This window comes from Henckelia pumila, chromosome 3 (assembly GCF_033568475.1).
Source record: "Henckelia pumila isolate YLH828 chromosome 3, ASM3356847v2, whole genome shotgun sequence".
Lineage (NCBI taxonomy): Eukaryota > Viridiplantae > Streptophyta > Magnoliopsida > Lamiales > Gesneriaceae > Henckelia > Henckelia pumila.
The window spans coordinates 47,915,531-47,936,233 of record NC_133122.1 but is presented as its reverse complement, the minus strand read 5'-3'; the positions used below and the strand labels follow the sequence as shown (position 1 = coordinate 47,936,233).

At 35.2% G+C, this 20,703-nt stretch overlaps 4 protein-coding genes across 4 annotated transcripts; 2 read left to right on the top strand and 2 right to left on the bottom strand.

Moving 5' to 3' along the window:
• Window positions 1-245: 245 nt before the first annotated feature.
• Window positions 246-2,356, top strand: LOC140891613 (uncharacterized). The gene has a single exon (XM_073300202.1). The coding sequence runs from the start codon at window positions 285-287 to the stop codon at window positions 1,971-1,973; it is 1,689 nt and encodes a 562-aa protein (XP_073156303.1). The 5' UTR covers window positions 246-284; the 3' UTR covers window positions 1,974-2,356.
• A 119-nt stretch (window positions 2,357-2,475) lies between these two features.
• Window positions 2,476-6,281, bottom strand: LOC140888665 (sister chromatid cohesion 1 protein 2). The gene is made up of 13 exons (XM_073296361.1): window positions 6,133-6,281; window positions 5,370-5,640; window positions 5,231-5,277; window positions 5,108-5,151; window positions 4,916-4,968; window positions 4,433-4,836; window positions 4,081-4,192; window positions 3,698-3,834; window positions 3,327-3,625; window positions 3,139-3,175; window positions 3,010-3,031; window positions 2,792-2,924; window positions 2,476-2,682 (listed from the first exon to the last, which is right to left on the bottom strand). The coding sequence occupies exons 1-13, from the start codon at window positions 6,254-6,256 to the stop codon at window positions 2,569-2,571; spliced, it is 1,797 nt and encodes a 598-aa protein (XP_073152462.1). The 5' UTR covers window positions 6,257-6,281; the 3' UTR covers window positions 2,476-2,568.
• A 1,504-nt stretch (window positions 6,282-7,785) lies between these two features.
• On the bottom strand, window positions 7,786-10,301 carry LOC140891847 (transcription termination factor MTERF5, chloroplastic). The gene is made up of 4 exons (XM_073300510.1): window positions 10,023-10,301; window positions 9,443-9,492; window positions 9,126-9,341; window positions 7,786-9,039 (listed from the first exon to the last, which is right to left on the bottom strand). The coding sequence occupies exons 1-4, from the start codon at window positions 10,091-10,093 to the stop codon at window positions 7,913-7,915; spliced, it is 1,464 nt and encodes a 487-aa protein (XP_073156611.1). The 5' UTR covers window positions 10,094-10,301; the 3' UTR covers window positions 7,786-7,912.
• A 1,193-nt stretch (window positions 10,302-11,494) lies between these two features.
• On the top strand, window positions 11,495-13,639 carry LOC140893125 (triacylglycerol lipase 2-like). Its single transcript, XM_073302192.1, has 9 exons — window positions 11,495-11,548; window positions 11,642-11,767; window positions 12,116-12,256; window positions 12,346-12,456; window positions 12,538-12,681; window positions 12,771-12,811; window positions 12,993-13,072; window positions 13,152-13,247; window positions 13,326-13,639. The coding sequence occupies exons 3-9, from the start codon at window positions 12,122-12,124 to the stop codon at window positions 13,637-13,639; spliced, it is 921 nt and encodes a 306-aa protein (XP_073158293.1). The 5' UTR covers window positions 11,495-11,548; window positions 11,642-11,767; window positions 12,116-12,121.
• The last annotated feature ends 7,064 nt before the right edge of the window (window positions 13,640-20,703 follow it).

Genomic DNA, 20,703 nt, shown 5'->3' with positions numbered 1-20,703 from the left:
CATGATTTTGTAATATCTTTATCATTATTCATTTATAATATATTTAAATCAAAATAAACATGGTAAAAGAAATTAACTAAATATTCGATGAACTAAAATATGATAGACTGGTTAAATAGAAAAAAAATTATAGCTCATATAGTTATAATTTTAATTAAGTTTTGTTTGCTTTGTAACCAAGGGACCATTATATATTTGAAGATCGTCGCAGTATTTGTTACAAGACATGGTTGAATGATCTGATACGTTAATGAAAGTTTCTAACGTAATAATCATAAAAGAAAATGTTACCCTCGATTCCACCGCATGCCGTCGCCGCCAGCACTGCGGCCCGAAACGACCTCTTCGCCGCCGTGGATATTGGCACCAATTCCTTCAAATTAACCATCGTCCGTACCGAACCATCATCGGGCCTTTTTCTCGGCCTTGACCACCTCAAAGAGCCCATCGTCCTCGGCCTCGATACCAAATCCACCTCCGCTCCCGCCACCATCTCCGCCGCCTCCATCGACCGATCGCTATCCGCTCTCCACAGATTCCAAAAGTTCCTCGACTCTTACCAGCTCCCTCCTTCCAATCTTCGCCTCGTAGCTACCTCTGCCGTGCGCGAAGCGTCGAATAAATCCCAATTTATTTCCAGTGTCCGGGAAACCATAAAAGTGGATGTTGAAATCATTTCCGGGATCCAAGAGGCTCGCCTCATTTACCTCGGTATCCTCCAATTATTTCCCGTTTTCACCTCTACGGTTCTAATTATTGACATTGGGGGTGGCTCGACTGAATTTGCAGTAGGGCTCCAGGGTAATGTTCTACTTTCCGAATCATTAAGATTAGGACATGTAACTTTAACTCAAGAGTTCACTGATATAATTGCAATGAGAAAACACATCCAGAACGAATTGCAAAACTGCGGCTTGATCGAGAAAATCAAGAATTTCAAAATAGATATGGTGATTGGTGCTTCCGGTACCATCAAAGCTATTGAGAAGGCTGTTTTTAAAGGGTATGCGCGCACTGTTGAGGAAAATGTTGGTTTGCTTGAGGACCTTGTTAAAAGGGAGTGGAAGTTTAATAAAGAGGAGTTGAAATCGTTGGTGGAGAGGTTGTATGAAGAAGAAAAGGAAATGGAGAGGAAAGTGAAGAGGGTAGATTTCTTCAAGGATCGGGCCGCATTTATATTAGCCGGAGCGATTCTGTTGGATGAGATTTTTGAAATGGTTGGTATTGATGAAATGGAAGTATCAGGGTATGCGCTAGGCGAAGGCGTGATTACGGAGATGTTGGGACAGGTTATCCATGGTTTTGATTTGAATGCTAATGCAAGATGGAGATCAGTTGCTAAGCTTTCTTCGAGGTTTAACAATAAGAAAAGGATTCAGGCAGCTAACGTTTGTGCTTGCATTTCAAGGGAGATGTTTGAAGGTTTGAGAAAATTGAAGGAGCCTCTTGATTCCGAGTTTTCAGTGGCATTGGATGACAGAGATCTCGAGTACCTTGAATCTGCTAGTTTGCTCCACAATATTGGATTACATGCTGGAAAGAAGGGTTACCATAAGCAATCATATCGAATTATTGTGAATGGAGATCACCTCCATGGTTATTCTGATGAAGAGATCAATAAAATTGGTCTGCTTGTTAGATATCACAGAAAGAAATTTCCAAAAGGTGACGTTCTCGGTGGATCTTCTAGTAAAGAGGCAAATAAGAAGTTTGTAATCCTCTGTACCATTTTGCGGGTATCTGCTGCAGTCCAGCAGTTTCTCCAATGTTTAAACAATCGAATCATGAAATTTAAATGTGAGCCAGAAGGTTTCAAATTGGTAGTGGGCGAGCACGAGGAAAGAAATCAATTTCTTGAAACCGTAGATCCTTTGGAGGGAGGTATCAATGCTTTGATGCACAAGGAATTGGAACACTTCAGAATGGTTTTTAAGAAAAACTTGTCTGTGGTAGTTGCTTCAAGCATCCCTTAATTTCTTGATGCCAATTGCCAGAGCAAGAATTCGGTGGAGATATTGGAAAGATTGCTACATGTACAAGTCGGACATATAAAATAGCTCTGCTATTCTAAGGAGGAACGATTGGTGGCATGGTTCCTCGGTTCACGGAGATGGCAAGGGTGCAAGTTCCAGCGGGTGGCCAAAAGCACTGTTGTCACTCCAGCTTGTAGTTGTCTGTGAATTTGTAAATCAGTGAAATAATACATATACCCACAAATATGATTTCCTATCTTCAAGTTTTATTCATGTTTTGCCTCCCAAGTGCCTAAAGGGGTGGCCCTGATTGAGGAGGGTATAAAAAAGTGAGTTTTTCATGTATTGAGGGGAATCAATGTTTATGGACTGAAACAGCTATGCTATTTACTCAAAAAAGGTGCTATCGTAACAAAATAAATATCCAAGAACCATGTCTGAATTGCATTGTTACAAGTCGCCAACTTGAGCTACAAAATTTTATCAAAACTATAATTTACAGATAATCTAAAAAGAAGAAAATTAAAATTCAGCATAAACATTCCACAAGATATCCACACAGGAAAACCTAGCATTCTTGACCTTATTACAAGGTTTAACAGTCTATTGAAGGTTCAGAGATCTGCTTCAACTTGGAACACTCGAGGAGTAGAATATCGCCATAGGGACTATCCTGCCTCACATCTATGAAGTTACCCATTTTCAATACCTGTGAACCCATCACGGGCACAGACGAATAAAAGAGGACAATCACAAACTCAATACAAGATAAAGATCATGGCAAGATTAAGACTTAAATGAGAGACTAAAGATAATACCAGTATCTCGTAGAATAGCCTTGCACTTTCTTTCTTGGTTTTTTGACTCAGTATCTCTGATAAATCCACGACTTCATCCTGTTGCTGTCTCCTTTTGTGTAGGAAGTTCTTATACAAATACCTTCCAGTCATTCTGCATAGGAAAAGATATCCATCAACTTTGATTCTAATATAATTTAACATCATCTTCTGAAAGACAGAAAAACTCTCCATCTTACCTCGTTCTTGTAGCATATTTATCTGAAATCCGAAGATAAAATCAGTAAGACGCTTAAGAAAAAGTTTGACATTGGGAAAAATAGAAACTCCACTAACAACAGGAAGTGAATAAACTCTTGTTTGCTTACCTTTTTCCAGGCTATCTTCTCCCAATGATTCTGCCACCTGATAAGAACATGATAGCCGAAAAGTTTTTATTCCTTTAGGCTGCTAAGTCAAGTAAACAATGTAAAGAGTATCTAATAAAGCTAACATTAAGCTGCGACAAAAGTAGAAATCATTGTATGCAGACCTGAAATATTGAAATAATTTATACCTCATCCCTTAACACCTTTTCCAATTCCTTTCCTCCACTTGAAGCTGGCCTATTCTCCAAGATTTCGAGTGAGAATTTGGGTTCCAAGATGTCTGAACCAGCAACTGCTCCAGTCTCATTTGATCTCAACGGTGTCAAACGAATAACAGGTGTCGCAGGAGCAAGTGGAGTATGTTCTACGGAACTAAGCATCACCGGAGAATTGGCGACGTCTTCAATTGATGGAAATTCTACAGGTTCATCTGGTTCTTTGTAAATCTTCACTTTGTTTTCAAAAGAATCGAAATTTATCGAGATACCTGTGCAGGAATCATGTTTAAGAAAAAAGTAGCAAAATCTGATGTGGCAGCAGAAGAGCCAGGTGAACTCACAGGGAATCAAAGGTTCCAAGATACTATGTGACATATTGGAAAGTTTACAAGTTCTCCATGCATGTAAAATAGTATGGGAACCTTTCCTTCTTTTGCATTTTAAATTGCTCGGATCAGATATCCAGCTTTTAAACACCCTACAATTTCAGAATCACTAAATCAATCCTATGATTCAGCATTACCAGACTTTAGAGTACAATCCAAATCAAAACAGACCAAAAAAACAAATTGTAACTCGAAAATAATTCCAATCATGGCAATCAAATCTGTCCTGGCATGTGTTGTGATGTATGTAACACAAAACGGGTACCGAGATTCCAAGGTTTCGGCATTGATTTAGGCCTCAAAGAATACATGGAAGTTCACCAGTTGTGATCACATACTTATTGACCAGTACTGTGGTTTCATCAAACAACATTTTCCTCTTCTTCAGAATCTTTGCATGCTCCTTTGGAGCAGGAGTTTTGACATTTTCAACCTCTGGTGAGCCGACACCTGCTTCAAAAATTTGATGTTTAAACAAATTTTGCACGCAAATATGTTAATGAAGTTTATACGAGACACATTTGGTTTTGCAAGCATAATATAAATCCATAATATCAGAGGTGGAACTAACTTCGTTATTTTCCTTTTTGTGTTATTTTTCTAAAAATTCAAGTTCCACCTCCCTTTCACGGAAATCCTCGCTCTTGCTAAGATCAAATATGTATTTAAACTGGAATGAACGGATATCACCTGGAAGCTTTGAACCTGGAGCTACATCAACAGTAATTGAGACAGGGTAATTCCTCTGACATTCTTTGCCCTTTGCATTGATTACATCCAGAGAGTTCATGATATCAACTGTCTGTTCCTTGTTAACTATCACTTTTAAGTCATTTGGTTCGTCCGCTTGGAAGCTTGGCTGAATCTTGTGAAGTTCGTGGAAACTTGCTATTGAATCAATCACATTATGTATTGGAGTCGTAACAGACTCATTAATTTGTTGTTTCTCTCTGTCATCCAATACCATAGGATCCAGGTGATCTTCTAACGGAAATAGAGATCCATGAAACATATCTAGGCTCGTTCCAGAGTCATTCATATTATGGCAAGGGCTCCCAAATGAATCAGGGTCCGTATTATGAGGAGACAACACACTACAACATAATTTTCAATGACTTGAATCAATGTCCTGTTAATTATTAGGACAAGAAGTAGTTGATTTCACCTACTTACTCTCTAGGTGGAGTGCTTGCCGTTGAATAAGCTTCAGAATATAATTTCTTGCCCTGTAATTGATGCAACAGATAAACAGCACAATTTGTAAAACACTTCCAAGATGCAATTTAATCGAGTACATGATGCTATTAAGTTGAAAAAAAATCAAGGAGTCATTCTTCAATAATATGAAACCATTAATGGTAATACCTTATAGAGCAAACCATCTGAACTTCCATCTTTGATCCGTCCATCTGATGAATCAGAAAAAGCAATACATTATACCAAATTTCATGCACCAACTAACATAACAGAAGCAGAATAACACAATACCTGCAAGCATTAATTCTTCACGAGATTTCACATTTCCACCGCATAGTCTAAGGACACAAACAAAAATATAGCACAAGTAAATTGTTATAGAGACAATAACGGATTTGATCGAATATAGAACAGAACATATCAAGCTCACCCTCCTAGTTCTCGATCTTCCAAAACTTCCAGATCAAAGGCGTCAAGCTCAAATCTTTTGGGCAAGGCAACATCACGCTTAGGGGTTTTTGAATGTCTTATAACTTCACATGTTCCTTTGCTAACTTTAAACTCATGGAGTTTTGACAGTACATCATGACAATCATGGAATAGATATTCAACTTTCTTTGAATAAATTCTCACGACACCCAGAAGAAGATAGGCTAAGATTCGATATGTGACCACAGGAACTTCATCAACCAGAATTTTCTCTGACGAGATGCAACCATGGACAAATCAAATAAAAATGCATCGAAACCAAAAAACAAATAAAGAAGCAACATGATTTGAAAAAAAACAAGCTTTTCAATAAGGAACCATCATAGCAAGCTTTAAAACATTTTCAACACTCTGGTACAAAAAACCTACAAATCAAATCCTCCCATTTCCTGATAAACATCACACTTAAAATAGTATCTTCAAAATTCTAATCAACAGTAGTTTCCAACATGATCGGTTGGTACTTGGTACGACTACAATACCACGAAAAAACCATTCTTTCATGCCAAAAAGAGAATAATAATCTAAAAACGATCAACCAGAACAAAAGGGCAGCACGTAACACATTCCTAACACGTGCAAAAACTCTCCTTTTCGCATCAACTTCCAATAATAAAACACAAAAGAGCGCAGAAGGCAAAGAATGAAATAAAAGAAACATATATAAACAGAGACATCACATCAATATTGAAACAGAGACAGACCCACGGAAGAAGAGATGTCAGTTTGGTTGACTTGGTTCTTTTTGAGCCTTTTGTGACAATGAGCAGCCACCCAAACGGTGCCCAGAGCCCCTTTCTTTGAGAGCAGCAAGTGCGAGTAAAACATGCTTCCTCACTCAGCTGATTGCTTCGCTAATCTGTGCAACGTAACTCTTTGGAGTGCATTTCGAACGAGAAATGGAAGAAATAAAAATGGTGTCTTTGTCTTGTGAAACGGTCTGAAGAGTGCGGAGTAAGTTTGGCAGGCAATAGAATATCGTGTGCTCTCCAGCATGAACCGGAAATGACGATTATGCCCATTCTAACAATTTTATTACTATTTTTTCTTCCTTTTTAGGTTTTGTTTTTGTTTTTTTTTTTGCCTGACTTGAGATCCCGCGGCTGCTATTATTGGTGTGCACTGGGTAAACCTCCTGATTAACGCAATAGCCTGCAAATTAGGTTAGTCAGATAAATCACACTGAACAATTTTCAGCAAGGTTTTGTTTATGTTCTAATGTACATTATTACACTTTTGTTTTTGTTTTTGATATCATAAAATCAACCAAAACATATTAATAGAATGATTCTATTATCGAGATAATTTTGTAATTTAAAAAAACGATTGTAATAGTTATATTATATATATAATATTTTTTCGAAATATATTATGAAAGACATAATTGACTAAACTTCGTTGTCACGTAACCAAATTTGATTTTAGTCGTCTAATGTCATTACTATTTTTTTTCTCACGTCAATTTCTTGTGATATCATTATTTTAACTTTTAAAAGTATAACTATAAAATCAGTATATTTTTACAAAAAAAAAAATTTAATACATGCATGCATAAAATCATATTTTATCATTTTCTCTTAAATATTAATCCACACGTACTCTACAGAAGTTACTAAATTAAATAATTTGCTGGACGGTTGATGTGCGAGAATGTTAACTGGGGGTAAAATCGTCTTTCATGCATTTCACAGCAGGATTTTACCGACATTTAAGTAGCGTTCGCACAAAATTTGAACTTATCGTCTTTTCTGGAATGCTGCTTTCTGTAATTTCCACAAATGGACATCTGTCTCCTCTTTAAAAAATTCTAAATTTACTGTATCCTACTACAAATGTAATATTTTACGATACCATGATATATGAAATCAATACGCATTCAGTAGATTGATTTATAAACCGTTACAAATAGCACTTACTGCTATAAATTTCAACACATCTTTCTTGATAAATGTTATTGTAGATACACGGCAAACATGAATTCGAATCTTTACCAGTTAATTACTGATGATTATGTATCAGATACTGACGAACACAGACAGTGTTCATGTACTAGCATCAATAGCCCAAATTCATTTTGCATCTCACTGCAAATGAATTTGAGTCATTCGATTCTACGTACTACTCTTTCAGGTGCCATCACATGCACGAAGGACGAAAGTTAGCGTAGCAGATTTATTTGTAAAGATTGTGATCTCATAAGAGCCGCCTATGAATCGAGCCGGCTAACAGTTCTTTTATCAGTTGATTCGCATTCTAAATTATAGAACTGGCGAGTTCGGACATATTTTCGAGGAATTTTCTGAGGGATTTATACCATTTGCATAATAGAACTCAGTGCACAAGTATTGAAGCTTAGACTATAAATTTTTCAACAAAACATATAACACAAAAACTCAAAATTTCACGTCTACTATGAATAAAGTTTTTCATATGTAGTATCCATCAGATAAAATATACAAAGCTGAACTCAGATGCAGAAAAAACCTATTCACCTTCCATTTTCTGTATTTTTTTCTTCAAGAGTGTATGGTAGTCCTGTTCCGACAGAGACAACATTTGATTCAAAAGCAGCTTGATGTTATGTTTCCTCATAATCTCAAACCTAGGTTTGATCCTATCTTCCAAACTGTAACCAAAATACTGCGGAAATTTGATTAGTTCGGACTTCGGATACACCATGGTCACAAAAAAGTCCCACTTTGGTACCATGTTATCCGACAAGCTAAAAGTATACAACGTCCCATATCGCGATATCATTGTCGCAACATCCCCCAAACTATATCCTCTGTCCAAGAAAAATTGAGTCACGGGCTTCAAATTAGCCTCGATGCTGAGACCAAATGTTTGAGGAGATCGTTGGAGAAGAAGTGCTGCGTTAACCTCCAAAGACTCGAAATACTCGGCCGTGGGGCGTAACTTTTCCTCCACACTATAGCTTATAATATTCGGGCAGCGAGTAAGAAGCTTACCTACATTCTCAGCCGAGAGGCCCTTCTCATAAAGAAAATCCACAGTTGATTTAAGTTTTGATCTGCTGTAGGTGAGAAGAGGAGGGAAGCGGTATATTACTTTTGCCCATTGCTTCTTATCGACACCAAGCTCCTCGAGATATTCCATGGTGGGAATCAAGTTTTCTGTGAGGCTAATTCCACACAGTTGAGGTCTTTTACTCAGGATGCTGGGGATGTCTACTTTTTGCACACCTAGATCGAGAAGAAATTCAACCACAGGCTTGATTTTCCCGTCCAAACTATAGTAAGCAAATGCTGGGAATTTCCGTGTCACTTCTCTAATTGCTTCGAGTTCCATACCAAGCTCTAAAAGGTAGACAATGTGTGGAGGAAGCTTCCCTGTTGGGCTAATGCCGCTAACTCGAGCCAGGGCTTTTAACTTCTTAGAGTTGAGAGTAGAAATGGATGAAGAAACTGATGTAGCAGAAGTTTCTACAACGGGTTGTTTCTGAACAACTTCTTTAGCTTTTTTCTTTGCTGGAGCTGGAGGATTGGGAAAGTTTTCAACAAACTCTACCAAGATTGATCCATACTCCTCAAGGAGTGTCTCAAGGTACGGGTTAAGAGCGTCCCTGATCTCAAGAGTTGTGAGTTCCCGACCTGAAGCAGGAATATAAAAAGACTTTACAAAACAAGATAATAAGTTTCAAGAGCATTTAAACAGTACCAGAAATAAGAAACCGAACCCACTAGGTAGCGAGACTTGTGAACAGAGTGAAGCTGTGATAGCAGGTGATCGATAAAACCATCCGACTTGTTTATGATTCTTGCTGCCAGCACACTGCTTAAACCTAGTTTCTTCAAGAATAAGCTCAATACAGCCTTGGCTTCTTCCTTTTCAGCTGCTAACAAGGTTTGAGGCACAACCCTTACGCTAAATGATCCATCTACACCAGATTCAGCTTCCAACCAAAAGAGATTCGACAATGTCATATTACAAATAAAAGGTGAATACCTGCATGCAACTTTATGGAGGATGCCAATTATGATAATAAGATCTTACAGTATTTTGCTCGAGAAAAGAAAAGCTTCTGAGGAACTAGGACTTCAGTCCTGCAGGTGATAAAGATGGTTAAATGGACGCCGCCAATCAAGATAACTGTAGGATGCTCAAATTATACAATTGAACTATCTGACTTTATAGCTGATTTTTTTTTCTCAATTCATGGAGACATATTTCTAATTAAGGTTGTGGTCACCCGAGTTCACAAAAAGTTTAGTTTTTTCTTTCTCTTCTTCATCTTGCTGTATTTATATCAAACAGAGGGTGTGCAAGTGCAGCAAGAAGTTCTACTATCAACAGCCACTATAGTGCAAAACATAAACTATAGAAGAAAGGGGAAAAGGGGTGCAAAAACCAGACAATTTCCACAACTTTGCATCAACCCATCCACAGGATTACTGACATTAAATATTTCAGAAAAGCAAAAAAAAAATCGGAACTCTAAGTCACATTGCATCAAGTATCTACAATGAGCCAAAAAAACAAAACAAAACCCTGCTCCGTTCTTTTAAATTACCAAATATTCACAACCCAAAAACCCATAACCCATAAATGTGATAGAGGGAAGCAAAGACTTCACCTTGAGCGGAGAAAGGTTGTTCTTGAGGGAAACGGGAGTCCCGAGGACCTAGAAAGAGCAAAGGCTTTCATTGTTTGGCAAAAAGGGTAAAAATTTGGGAATTTGACAGTGAAAAAATCTCAGCGGACAAGAAACTGAAGGGGCTTGGCATTCGGCTGCTTTCGCTTTACCGCACTTGCGACCACAACTCCTGTAAATTGGGATTTAATTCACTGCTTGAACTTTCGTATCTAATGAGAGGTCAAAATATGCTGTTCCCTCGTTAACTTGCAAACAATTCGAACTAATCTGTAGTTTATGATAGGTGAGAATGTGAAAACTCATCCTTTTTTTGGTTTAGTGCGTACTGTCAGCAGGACACTACCTGTAATTACATAATTGGTAAAAAATGATGGCTCGAACCCATTAATTTTAACCAATCATGTCACGTCAATCGCAGGACATTGTCTTGCGGGTAGCATCGACTCAACTTTTTTTTTTTTTTTTTATAATCTTGCAAAAAGGAACACAATGGCTAAATCATTTACGTTATATTTGAGATTAAAATACTATTATATGGTTTTGTGTGTCAACGTTTTTTTTTCTTTGAATGTTTGACTCAAATTCTACACATGGTTGGTCAAATGACATTAACAAAACATTGTCCAACAGATACGATATGTTTAGGTTATTCGATCTATGATATTTAGATAAGTTGATTTTTTTTTACGTGAGAAGTCACAGCTACTACTTTTCGATACGCATTGGGTAAACTCTCGGATTAACGCAATAACCTTCAAACTTCGTTAGCCAATTAAACCATACTAGGCAAGCCCATTGAGACAGGTAAGTCCAAAAAATTATTGGTTGGGGGGAATTGAACTTCCGACATCTGACCAAAAGTTCACTTACTCCACCAACTTGAACACCCCTTGACGATTAGATAACGCTAATTTGTTGGGCAGTAAAGTTGTCCACTTTTAATGGTTCCTCATATTACAGGTGTTTACGAGTCAAATTAATTTGGGATAAATTTATAATCATGTGGCTCACATAATTTCACCATCTTTCATTAACAATGCTACTAATAGAGATTTTCAAAAAAAAAAAAAAATGCTACTAATAGAGATCTTGAACATGATCCTAGATATGCCCAAGTACTAGGATCTCAACTCAATTTTTTGCCTTAAAAAAGAACACAAATCGCAATTCTCGGGTCATGTATCCTAGCAACACATTACACATTTACACTTGCACACACACCCACGCCTATATATTTCATGAATCCTCAAAGTGAGTCACAGAAGCAAGCTAACATACATTAACGCTCCTCTCGCAAGAATAATCATTAAGCAAACCAAATGGCTTCCAACAGTCGCAATTTCCTGCTCGATTTAGCTGTCTTCGGCTTCTTCTCGCTGATATTTGCACACCTCCCTCGTCAGGCATTCTCAGGCCGAAGTCTTCCACTGGCTTCTGGGCAGGCACCGGATGGCCTGTGCGCCGCCGCAATAAACTCACTTGGTTACAAGTGTCAAGAATTTGAGGTGACAGAGACTGGGATCCATTGATTTGCATGTATATTTCTATTCTGAAATGAGTTTGGAAAACGACATTTATGGGTTTTAACTTTTTTTCAGGCGACAACTGATGATGGATACATATTAAGCGTCCAAAGGATTTCAGAAGGCCGGGCTGGTGGAGGAGGAGGAGGCGGCGGCGGTTCAGACCGGCCGTCGGTTCTTCTTCAACATGGGGTAGCCGTGGTATGGATTCATTTTCATTGTTACAAACTTCCTCCGAGTAATAATGTGTCCAGATTTACTTTTTCATCAAACCAACTGTTTCTTTTGAAATTTTCATCATTCGTAATCTATCGACGTTCACAACTTAAATAATAGAAATTGCTTAGTCTAACGCAACTTATTTTATATGGCGAGACAAACCAATTTGACCAGAACGGTGCATAAGTTAACTAAGATTTACTACAGTGTCTAAAATGTTCTAATAACGCAATATGCATTTATTGCCATAAAACGTCTAGAATAACAATGATGTTGAGTATGAATATGATCAATAGAAAATTTCAAAGTGGTAGAAAACAATATTCACAGGATGGGATGTCATGGTTGCTGAATTCACCCGACAAGGCGTTGCCGCTGATTTTGGCCGATAACGGATTCGACGTTTGGATTTCAAATACAAGAGGAACCAGATTCAGTCGTCGACATCTCACCCTTGATCCCGCCAAGCCGGTATTCAAATCGTGTTTTTATCACCACTTGTACATACTTTGAAAGATTCAAGAGTTGCAAAATCATTTTTTTTTCTGAAACCGAGACAGGAATATTGGGATTGGACATGGGACGAGTTGGTGATTCACGAATTACCCACTATGGCGGACATGATTTTCAACCAAACTGCTCAGAAATTTCACTACGTTGGACATTCCTTGGTAATCTATATATGATTTGTTGATTTTTTTTGTCTAAAATTAAGACAATATGTGACTAATTAAATACTTGATATTGGACAGGGGACTTTGGTGGCATTGGCGGCATTTTCAGAGGGAAAGCTGAGTGATAGGATAAAATCAGCAGCATTGTTGAGTCCCATTGCGTATTTAAATCACATGACCACAGCCCTCGGTATTGTAGCAGCCAAATCTTTCGTTGGTGAAGTAAGCGATTGATTAAAACTTTCACACAAAATATCATTTTTTATATATAAGGGATAGATGCATCGTGCCTTATGATTTTCTATCGACAGGCGATTTCGATATTGGGCTTGTCGGAGTTCAATCCCAAAGGGTACGTCTCATTTTACATCAGCATTACATACGAAAAATCTCGTGTACAATTAATTGCACTAAAAAAACTTAGTTTTTTTTTCAAAAATGGGACATAAAACCCATTGGGGTAAATGTAATTTAGCTTTTATTTAACAGAAGTTGAATGTGCTTGACTTTTTTTATTCTCAATTAAATCACAGCGCACAAGAGGAAGCATTTATGAAAACTCTATGTAACCATCCGGAAGTCAATTGCTATGACATGTTATCAGCAATCACGGGTATATTTTATTTAATTTTTAAAGAAGAAATTGATGTTAATGATTACTCTTTGTGACATTTTATAATTATGTGTAAAAGGAAATAATTGCTGCCTGAATGAATCAACCATAGAGATTGCCATCAAGAATGAACCCCAATCTACTTCAACAAAGAACCTAATTCACTTGTCCCAAAGTAAGTCATAAATATATATTGTCTTGCTCCCATTTTTAGTTTTTGAGTGATTGATCAAATTAGCACATCCTGATGCAGCTGTGCGAAATGCAAAACTATCGAAATATGACTACGGAAGCGCTCAGCTTAATATACAACATTACGGTGCACCCGACCCGCCCGTTTATGATTTGTCGAAGATCTCGGGGGACATCCCTCTCTTGCTGAGCTACGGAGGGCGAGATGCGTTGTCGGATGTTAAAGATGTGGAAGATTTGCTCGATGCATTGAAATTGGACAAGTCGGTGCAGGTTCAATACGTCAAGAATTATGCTCATGTCGATTTTGTGATGGGTGTTACGGCCAAAGATTTGATTTATAATCGGGTCATGTCATTTTTTAGAAATCAATAAATTTTTTTTAATTTTATGTTTTCGTTGTATTTTACATTATCCAAACGATATTTTATCAAGTGCTTTTATAGATAGATCGAAGTCGATGTTTCGTTCCAAACGTGTTCTTTCGAAAAATATGATTTTTTGTTAGTTTGACAAATCTTGTTATGATCGAAACTTAAACTCGATGTCTCGTCCCGAATTAGATAGGTTTTGAAATTATACGATTTTGAGATAAATTTCGACAACTCTAATATTATTTCAAATATTCAATTGCTATTATTTGAATTGTGATAATATTTACTAATGACGTATATGAAATATGAATATTGAGTTTGAATTTTTATCCTAAAAATCTATAGTTGCGAATTTTGGGAGAAATGATCAGTTGGCTGAAATAGTTGAAAACTATTGATGTTGTTTCGATTTAGAAACAAAAATTGAATAATTACGAGATTTAGAAGAATAATCTTTTATCGAAATGATTAGATTTAGTGGGTAACTCGAAGAATAAATTTTGCTCAAGATTTAAAAAATAAAAAATATATATTAATTTAAGTTATTTTTAACCAAAATATCAGACATCAATTATAGTTTAGAGATGACTGATAAATAAACTATCAGGTTCAATCGAAATAACCGAACGACTAAATTACTTAGAAATTTTAGTTTGTGTTTATTCGAAATTTCAGTTTTAATTATAAAAATCTAGGTTAGTTCGATTTAATTTTGCTTTTAATATAAAACTTTGATTAATCGATCGACAAACTAAATTTTATTAGAAGGCAATAAAACTATATTTGAAAAAAATAAATAGTGAGTTGGTTTAGGATAGAGCTGTCAGACCCGTCGTGATCTGTGGCCTGTTTGGGTTGGCTCGCCTCCAAACGGGCCATAAAAACCCCGTCCCGCCACGGGTTGTGAGCAATACGGGCCAACCCACCAAAATTTTTAAAAAATATTAAAAATTCAAAAAATAAAATTAGTATTTGAGATTGGAAAAAAATATATCAACAATATTAAACAATAATAAATAATAAATTTCACAATCAAATAAACATATAAAATTTTGATGTTAACTATTATATCTTGGATAAAAAAAATCGCATTTCCAAATAATATAAATAGATATTTAATCATAAAAAAATAATAATGTAAGATATTACAAATACTTAAAATCATATTATTTTAAAATAAGTATTTTATGCTCATAATTCAAAAAAAAAATATTTTTAAAAAAACTGGTAGGTTGGCCCACTCTGCCAATCTCTACTCGCGGCCCGCTTGGATTGGTTCGTTTACATATATGCTTTCTGAATATTTTCTGAATATATATGCTTTGTAGATTGAGCATCAGATACAATGCTTATATGTTGGGATATACCCGACTAACTTATTTGTGGCGGTTGCGGTTGGAAAGCGGAAAAACGAAAATATGACTTGTAGAAATTTTGAAATTATTTGGTAATAGAGTATTGATTAAAATATTATATATAAAGTTGCTAAACTAGAAAATTTCATATTGACTAGATAGGAAAAAAACCCAGAAAATATGACTTGAAGAAATTTTGAAATTATTTGGTAATATCATAATATATAAATATAATTTATTATATATTTAATTTTTTTAAAATTTTAAAGTACTTGGTTTATCTTTATTTTTTGTGTTGTAGATTTTTTTCCCCAAATTTATTAAAAATTTAGTTGTTGTAAAAATTCAGTTTCAAAAGAAATTGATGAGAAGCGAGTTGACAAAAGAAATGATAAGAGAAAAATGTAAAGAGGGTAGGAGAAGTAGTTGGAAAGAGAGTGTAGGGTCATAAAAAAAACAAATAGGGGGAAAATCATCATAACACCAAAAACAGTTTATATAAACCTGTCACACATAATAAAATAATAAAGATAAATTTGCTAAACTATAAAATTGAAATTATTTGATAATAGAGTATTGACCAAAATTTTATATATAAAGTTGTTAAACTAGAAAATTTCATATTGACTAGATAGGAATTGAAAGAACTCAAAGAAGGCACCGCAAATCATTCTTGATGCACCTGCCATGCCACTGTCTTCTTAATTATTCTTCTTGTCCAAATTTTTCTCATTCTCGCTCCCAAGTTTCCTAAAACACGAAAATGAAAACAAATAAGGAAAGAAGTTTAGATAAGAGATCGAATACGTTCTCGCATCGCTTTTTTTCTACAAATTCGACCAGCGTGTCGGATTTTGCTATATACTAAATCGGAAAGAATAAAAACATCCGCACGATGGTCGGTTTTCAAAGTTAATTAGAAAAAAAAACAAAACAAAAGATTTAAAACATCACCAACGTACGTACCTTGTGAATTTATAAATAGACTTGACTATAATATCATGAAATCAGCGAACAATCACTGTACAATCACTATAACAAGTAAAAAAACAAATTAAACCATATATAAAATAATAAAAAGGGCAGTGTATATTAATATATATATATATATATATATATATATATGTAACGCCCAAATTTATCTTAATTGAGTTTATTTGAGATAATCGAAGATTACAGAGTTCAAGAGCCGATTTGATTTTGATAAGGGTCTATTTTGAAATTTTTGGATTTTTCAGGGACTAAAATGCAAATATCAAATTTATTAGATATTTAAAGGAGCTTTGACTTGTCTTTTCCATTCTATCTCCTCCCCTTGGCCGATTCCTCCATTAGAGACGCCTCTCAAGCTTCTTCAAGCTTTGTGATTCCGGTTTCTGCTCGATCCGTCCGTTAGAATTTATTTCTGAAGGCAGATTAACGATCACAACAACGAGAGCTTCGTTCTATCGTAAGTATTTCTTCGACCAATTGTACTTCTATTTTCGGATGTTGTTAGAATCGATTGAGTTTTGGTTATGTTGTTCTTGAACGAGTTCTTATCGTTTATTCTCAGTCGGTTTTGAATTAGAGCGTCGTTTGGAATTCTTATGATTTTTGGAAGCATTTTCGAAAAAGTGGATTTTGAGATGCGTTGGATTTGAGTTGTTATTGTTGTTTTAGCATTGATTTGAGTTGTTTGCAATGATGTACTGTTGTCTACGTTTTTCGATTTGATCAGTTTATAGCCGTTATGTCGCCGGTTTGAGTTTTGGGATTTTGAACCGTTTGAATCGTAGAACTTTGGCAATGGGTTTGTTCGTCGTTGTTGATCATCTTTTGTCTATGTACAGATTCGTTTGGAGTTTGTCGAGCCCAGAGTTGGCAGAAGTCGATTGTCGAACCTAAACAACAACAACCGCTCAAGGTAATCTCTTGAGCCAAACCTTTGATTTCAGTGGGCAGAACGACCCTTTTTGTTTAGAAGTTTTGGGGGCTATACTGCGAGTGGCCTGGGTTGTAGAAGTTCAACTAGCGTCAGCATATTCCTTATAGTCGTACCAAAGTCTAGGGGATTGGGATACGTGGCACCACCTCGATTGGAAGAGTCGGTGAGTCGTTACGTGATCTCATCCTCGGGATCCCAAAAGCATAGCAGCAATCTCTTGTTTATCAGAGTTGATATCCCGATTTTAAAGACATGCATTTCATTTGTATTAACATTGAATATGTTGTTGTTTTGAAAGCATGTTGTTGTTATATTACTTGTTATTGCATGTTTTGTTGCTTTTATTGGGAATATCATTTTCATCGGAGTTATCCGGTTGTTGCTTTGTTTTGTATGTGTACTTGGCAACAGGTGGGGCAGGATCAAGTCAGTGAAGACCTGGTTAGCAACAAGAGTGAGAGATAGAAGTGGGACTCGATTTAGAAGTCGATTCAGCATGTCAATCTAGTTTATATTTTGAAGCATGTTTAGAACTCGAACTTGGTTGATGTTTGTAGTTTTTAATATTCGAATATTGAGGATTGTATGTTGTCGTTGCATGTAATATGTACCTTGTTATGTATTGAGGAACCGTTTGATTTGAGGTATGGTATAAGTAATATATAAATAAGTAATATAATGTAATAAAAAATAAAAAAATGATAGTTAAAATAGTATTGGATTTGATTGATAGATTATGGTTTATTTGATTTGATTGATTAAATTTTATATAAAAATGTTAAATGACTATTTTGTCATTTTAATAATAAATAAAATAAAAATTATATTATTTATAAGGGGGTAATGTAGTAATTTGAATTCAATGATTTGATTAATGTGAGATAAATAATTAATGATTTGATTGATGTAAAATAAATAGTTAATATATGGATAAATAATATAATGAGAAAAACGTGAGATGTGATAGGATGAGTTATACGTATATTAGTAATATGATGAACAGAACAGTGCCTGAATGTATTGGACTTGAGCTTTGGCAAGATTTCTGCTGTTTATCAGCTCTTTGCTGTCATCGCTCGATCGGTAGAGTTTGACCGATCGAGCGATGGACTTTGTGCCAAGTTTCTGTTTTGAAAAATGCTTGCCCGCTCGATCGGTTGAATCTTACCGATTGAGCGGCGCTGGATTCATCCGGACAGTAAGTTTGGAATTTTTTGCTCGCTCGATCGGTTGAGTTCTACTGATCGGGCGAGGCGCTGTTTATTTTTTTAAAAAAAATTCTTTATTTTTTTTAGTTTTGGATATTGTATGCTTAATTGTTGTTTATATCCGAGATTATATGTTTAGAACTGATGTCTCACAATATATATATATATATATATATATATATACATACATATATATAATTTTCGCTACAAAAATAAAATAGAATACCTAGATTCCCTCCTCTTCGCTATTGACTTAGAATTCCTCGTCGTTATTGGCTTATAGAAATCCCTAAAAAGAATAATAAATATAAGAATGTATATATTCAACCTATTCGATTGAATTGAATTGATATAAACTTAATAATTCTTGTTAGCGGAAGCAGAAAAGGAGAGAAGAAGCCGCCGCACATAATTAAAAAAAAACAAAAGATTTACAACATTACCTACGTACATATTTTGTAAATTTATAAATAAATTTGACTAAGATATCACCACTGTAACAAGTAAAAAACAAATTAAACCATAATAAATAAAATAGTAAAAAACAAATTAAACCATAATAAATAAAATAATAAAAAGAAAAGTGTCACCACCTCTAAAAATTCACACACATCAATTAATCAACAAATATATATAATTTTCGCTACAAAAATATAGAATACCTAGATTCCCTCCTATTCGCTATTGTCTTAGAGTTCTTCGTCGTTATTGGCTTATCGAAATCCCTAAAGAAAAAAATAAATATAAGAATGTATATAATCAATCGATTCGATTGAATTGAATTCGTGTATACCAAATAATTATTGTTAGCTTTAAATAAAGTAATAAAAAGAGAAGTGTCACCACCTCAAAAAATTCACATACATCAATTAATCAATAACTATTGTGAAAAAAAGTAAAAATTTATAAAAACTCAAAATATTCTCAAACTCCACACTTTAAAATTTTTTCTCTCAAATTGTGATTTTTTACACAAATGGAGAGACCTATTTATAGATCTCAATTGGAAATTATTCCAAAAATTAATTCATCATCATCTAAATCATCACACACTAATTTTCAAAATAATACAACTCAATTTTCAACATTCAATTCTAATATAATATAATATATTTTCAACACTTTCCCTTGTGATGATGATCGTCATACTATGATTATCTTTATTACGTGTTTTATGCTGCCTCGTTAAAAACCTTACTAGGAAAAACCCAGTGGAATAAAAACCATAGTAAAAAAAAAAGAGTGCAACCACATAAACTCCCCCTCATGTTAACATGAGTGATTCTTCACATATTCCGTAGATTGCGCATCCCAATGTTATATATATGCTTTCTGAATATTTTCGTAGGAAGTGCCTTTGTGAAGAGATCTGATGAGTTCTCACTTGATTGAATGTAACAGATATTAATATTTTTATTCTTCTCAAGCTCTTGAGTGTAGGCAAAGAATTTTGGGGGGATATGTTTGGTTCTGTCACATTTGATGTATCCTTCTTTCATTTGAGCAATACATGCAGCATTATCTTCATACAGTGTCACAGGCTTCTTGTCTACTGATAATCTACAAGAAGTTTGGATATGTTGTGTCATTGATTTTAGTCAAACACATTCACGGCTTGCTTCATGTAGCGCAATAATCTCAACGTGATTTGATGAAGTTGTTACGAGTGTTTGTTTTTGTGAACGCCAAGAAATTGCGGTGCCTCCACGAGCAAATACATATCCGGTTTGAGAACGTGCCTTATGTAGATCAGATAAATATCCAGCATCAGCATAACCAATGATACTTTGATTGATGTCTTTTGAGTACAAAAGTCTCAAATCTGTCGTTCCTCGTAGATAACGAAATATATATTTAACTCCGTTTCAGTGCCTCTTTGTTGGATATGAACTGAATCTTGCCAATAAATTTACAGCAAAAGATATATCAAGTCTAGTGCAATTTGCAAGATACATAAGGGCACCAATGACACTTAGATATGGTACTTCAGGACCAAGAATAACTTCATCACCTTCACATGGACGAAATGGATCTTTTTCTATGTTTAATAATCTTACAACCATTGGAGTACTTAATGGATTTGATTTATTCATATTAAAATATTTAAGGACCTTTTCTGTGTAATTTGTCTGGTGAACAAAAATTCCACATTTTTTTTGTTCAATTTGCAAACCCTGGCAATACTTGGTTTTCTCAAGATCCTTCATTTCGAATTCTTCTTTCAAGTACATCATAACTTCTTGAGTTTCTTTATTCGTTCCAATGATGTTTAAATCATCAACATATACAACAATAATTACACATCCGGATGTTGTTTTTTTGATAAAAACACAAGGGCATATTGGATCATTTACATATCCCTTTTCATCAAGTGTTCACTTAGGCAATTATATCACATTCGGCCGGATTGCTTCAACCCATATAATGATCTTTGCAATTTCACAGAATAAAATTCTCTGGGTTTTGAATTTTGTGCTTCAGACATCTTAAATCCTTCAGGGATTTTCATGTATATATCAATATAAAGTGATCCATATAAGTAAGCTGTAACAACATTCATAAGACACATTTTCAA

Coding starts and splice junctions, on each gene's coding strand:
- LOC140891613 (XM_073300202.1), top strand. CDS start 285: ATGTTACCCTCGATTCCACCGCATGCCGTCGCCGCCAGCACTGCGGCC.
- LOC140888665 (XM_073296361.1), bottom strand. CDS start 6,256: ATGTTTTACTCGCACTTGCTGCTCTCAAAGAAAGGGGCTCTGGGCACC. Junction 4,969..5,107: donor CAGATGGTTTGCTCTATAAG/GTATTACCATTA, acceptor CATCAATTACAG/GGCAAGAAATTATATTCTGA. Junction 2,683..2,791: donor GGCTATTCTACGAGATACTG/GTATTATCTTTA, acceptor ATGGGTTCACAG/GTATTGAAAATGGGTAACTT.
- LOC140891847 (XM_073300510.1), bottom strand. CDS start 10,093: ATGAAAGCCTTTGCTCTTTCTAGGTCCTCGGGACTCCCGTTTCCCTCA. Junction 9,493..10,022: donor ACAACCTTTCTCCGCTCAAG/GTGAAGTCTTTG, acceptor TATCACCTGCAG/GACTGAAGTCCTAGTTCCTC. Junction 9,040..9,125: donor CAAGTCTCGCTACCTAGTGG/GTTCGGTTTCTT, acceptor TTCCTGCTTCAG/GTCGGGAACTCACAACTCTT.
- LOC140893125 (XM_073302192.1), top strand. CDS start 12,122: ATGTCATGGTTGCTGAATTCACCCGACAAGGCGTTGCCGCTGATTTTG. Junction 12,457..12,537: donor ACTACGTTGGACATTCCTTG/GTAATCTATATA, acceptor GATATTGGACAG/GGGACTTTGGTGGCATTGGC. Junction 12,812..12,992: donor TCGGAGTTCAATCCCAAAGG/GTACGTCTCATT, acceptor ATTAAATCACAG/CGCACAAGAGGAAGCATTTA.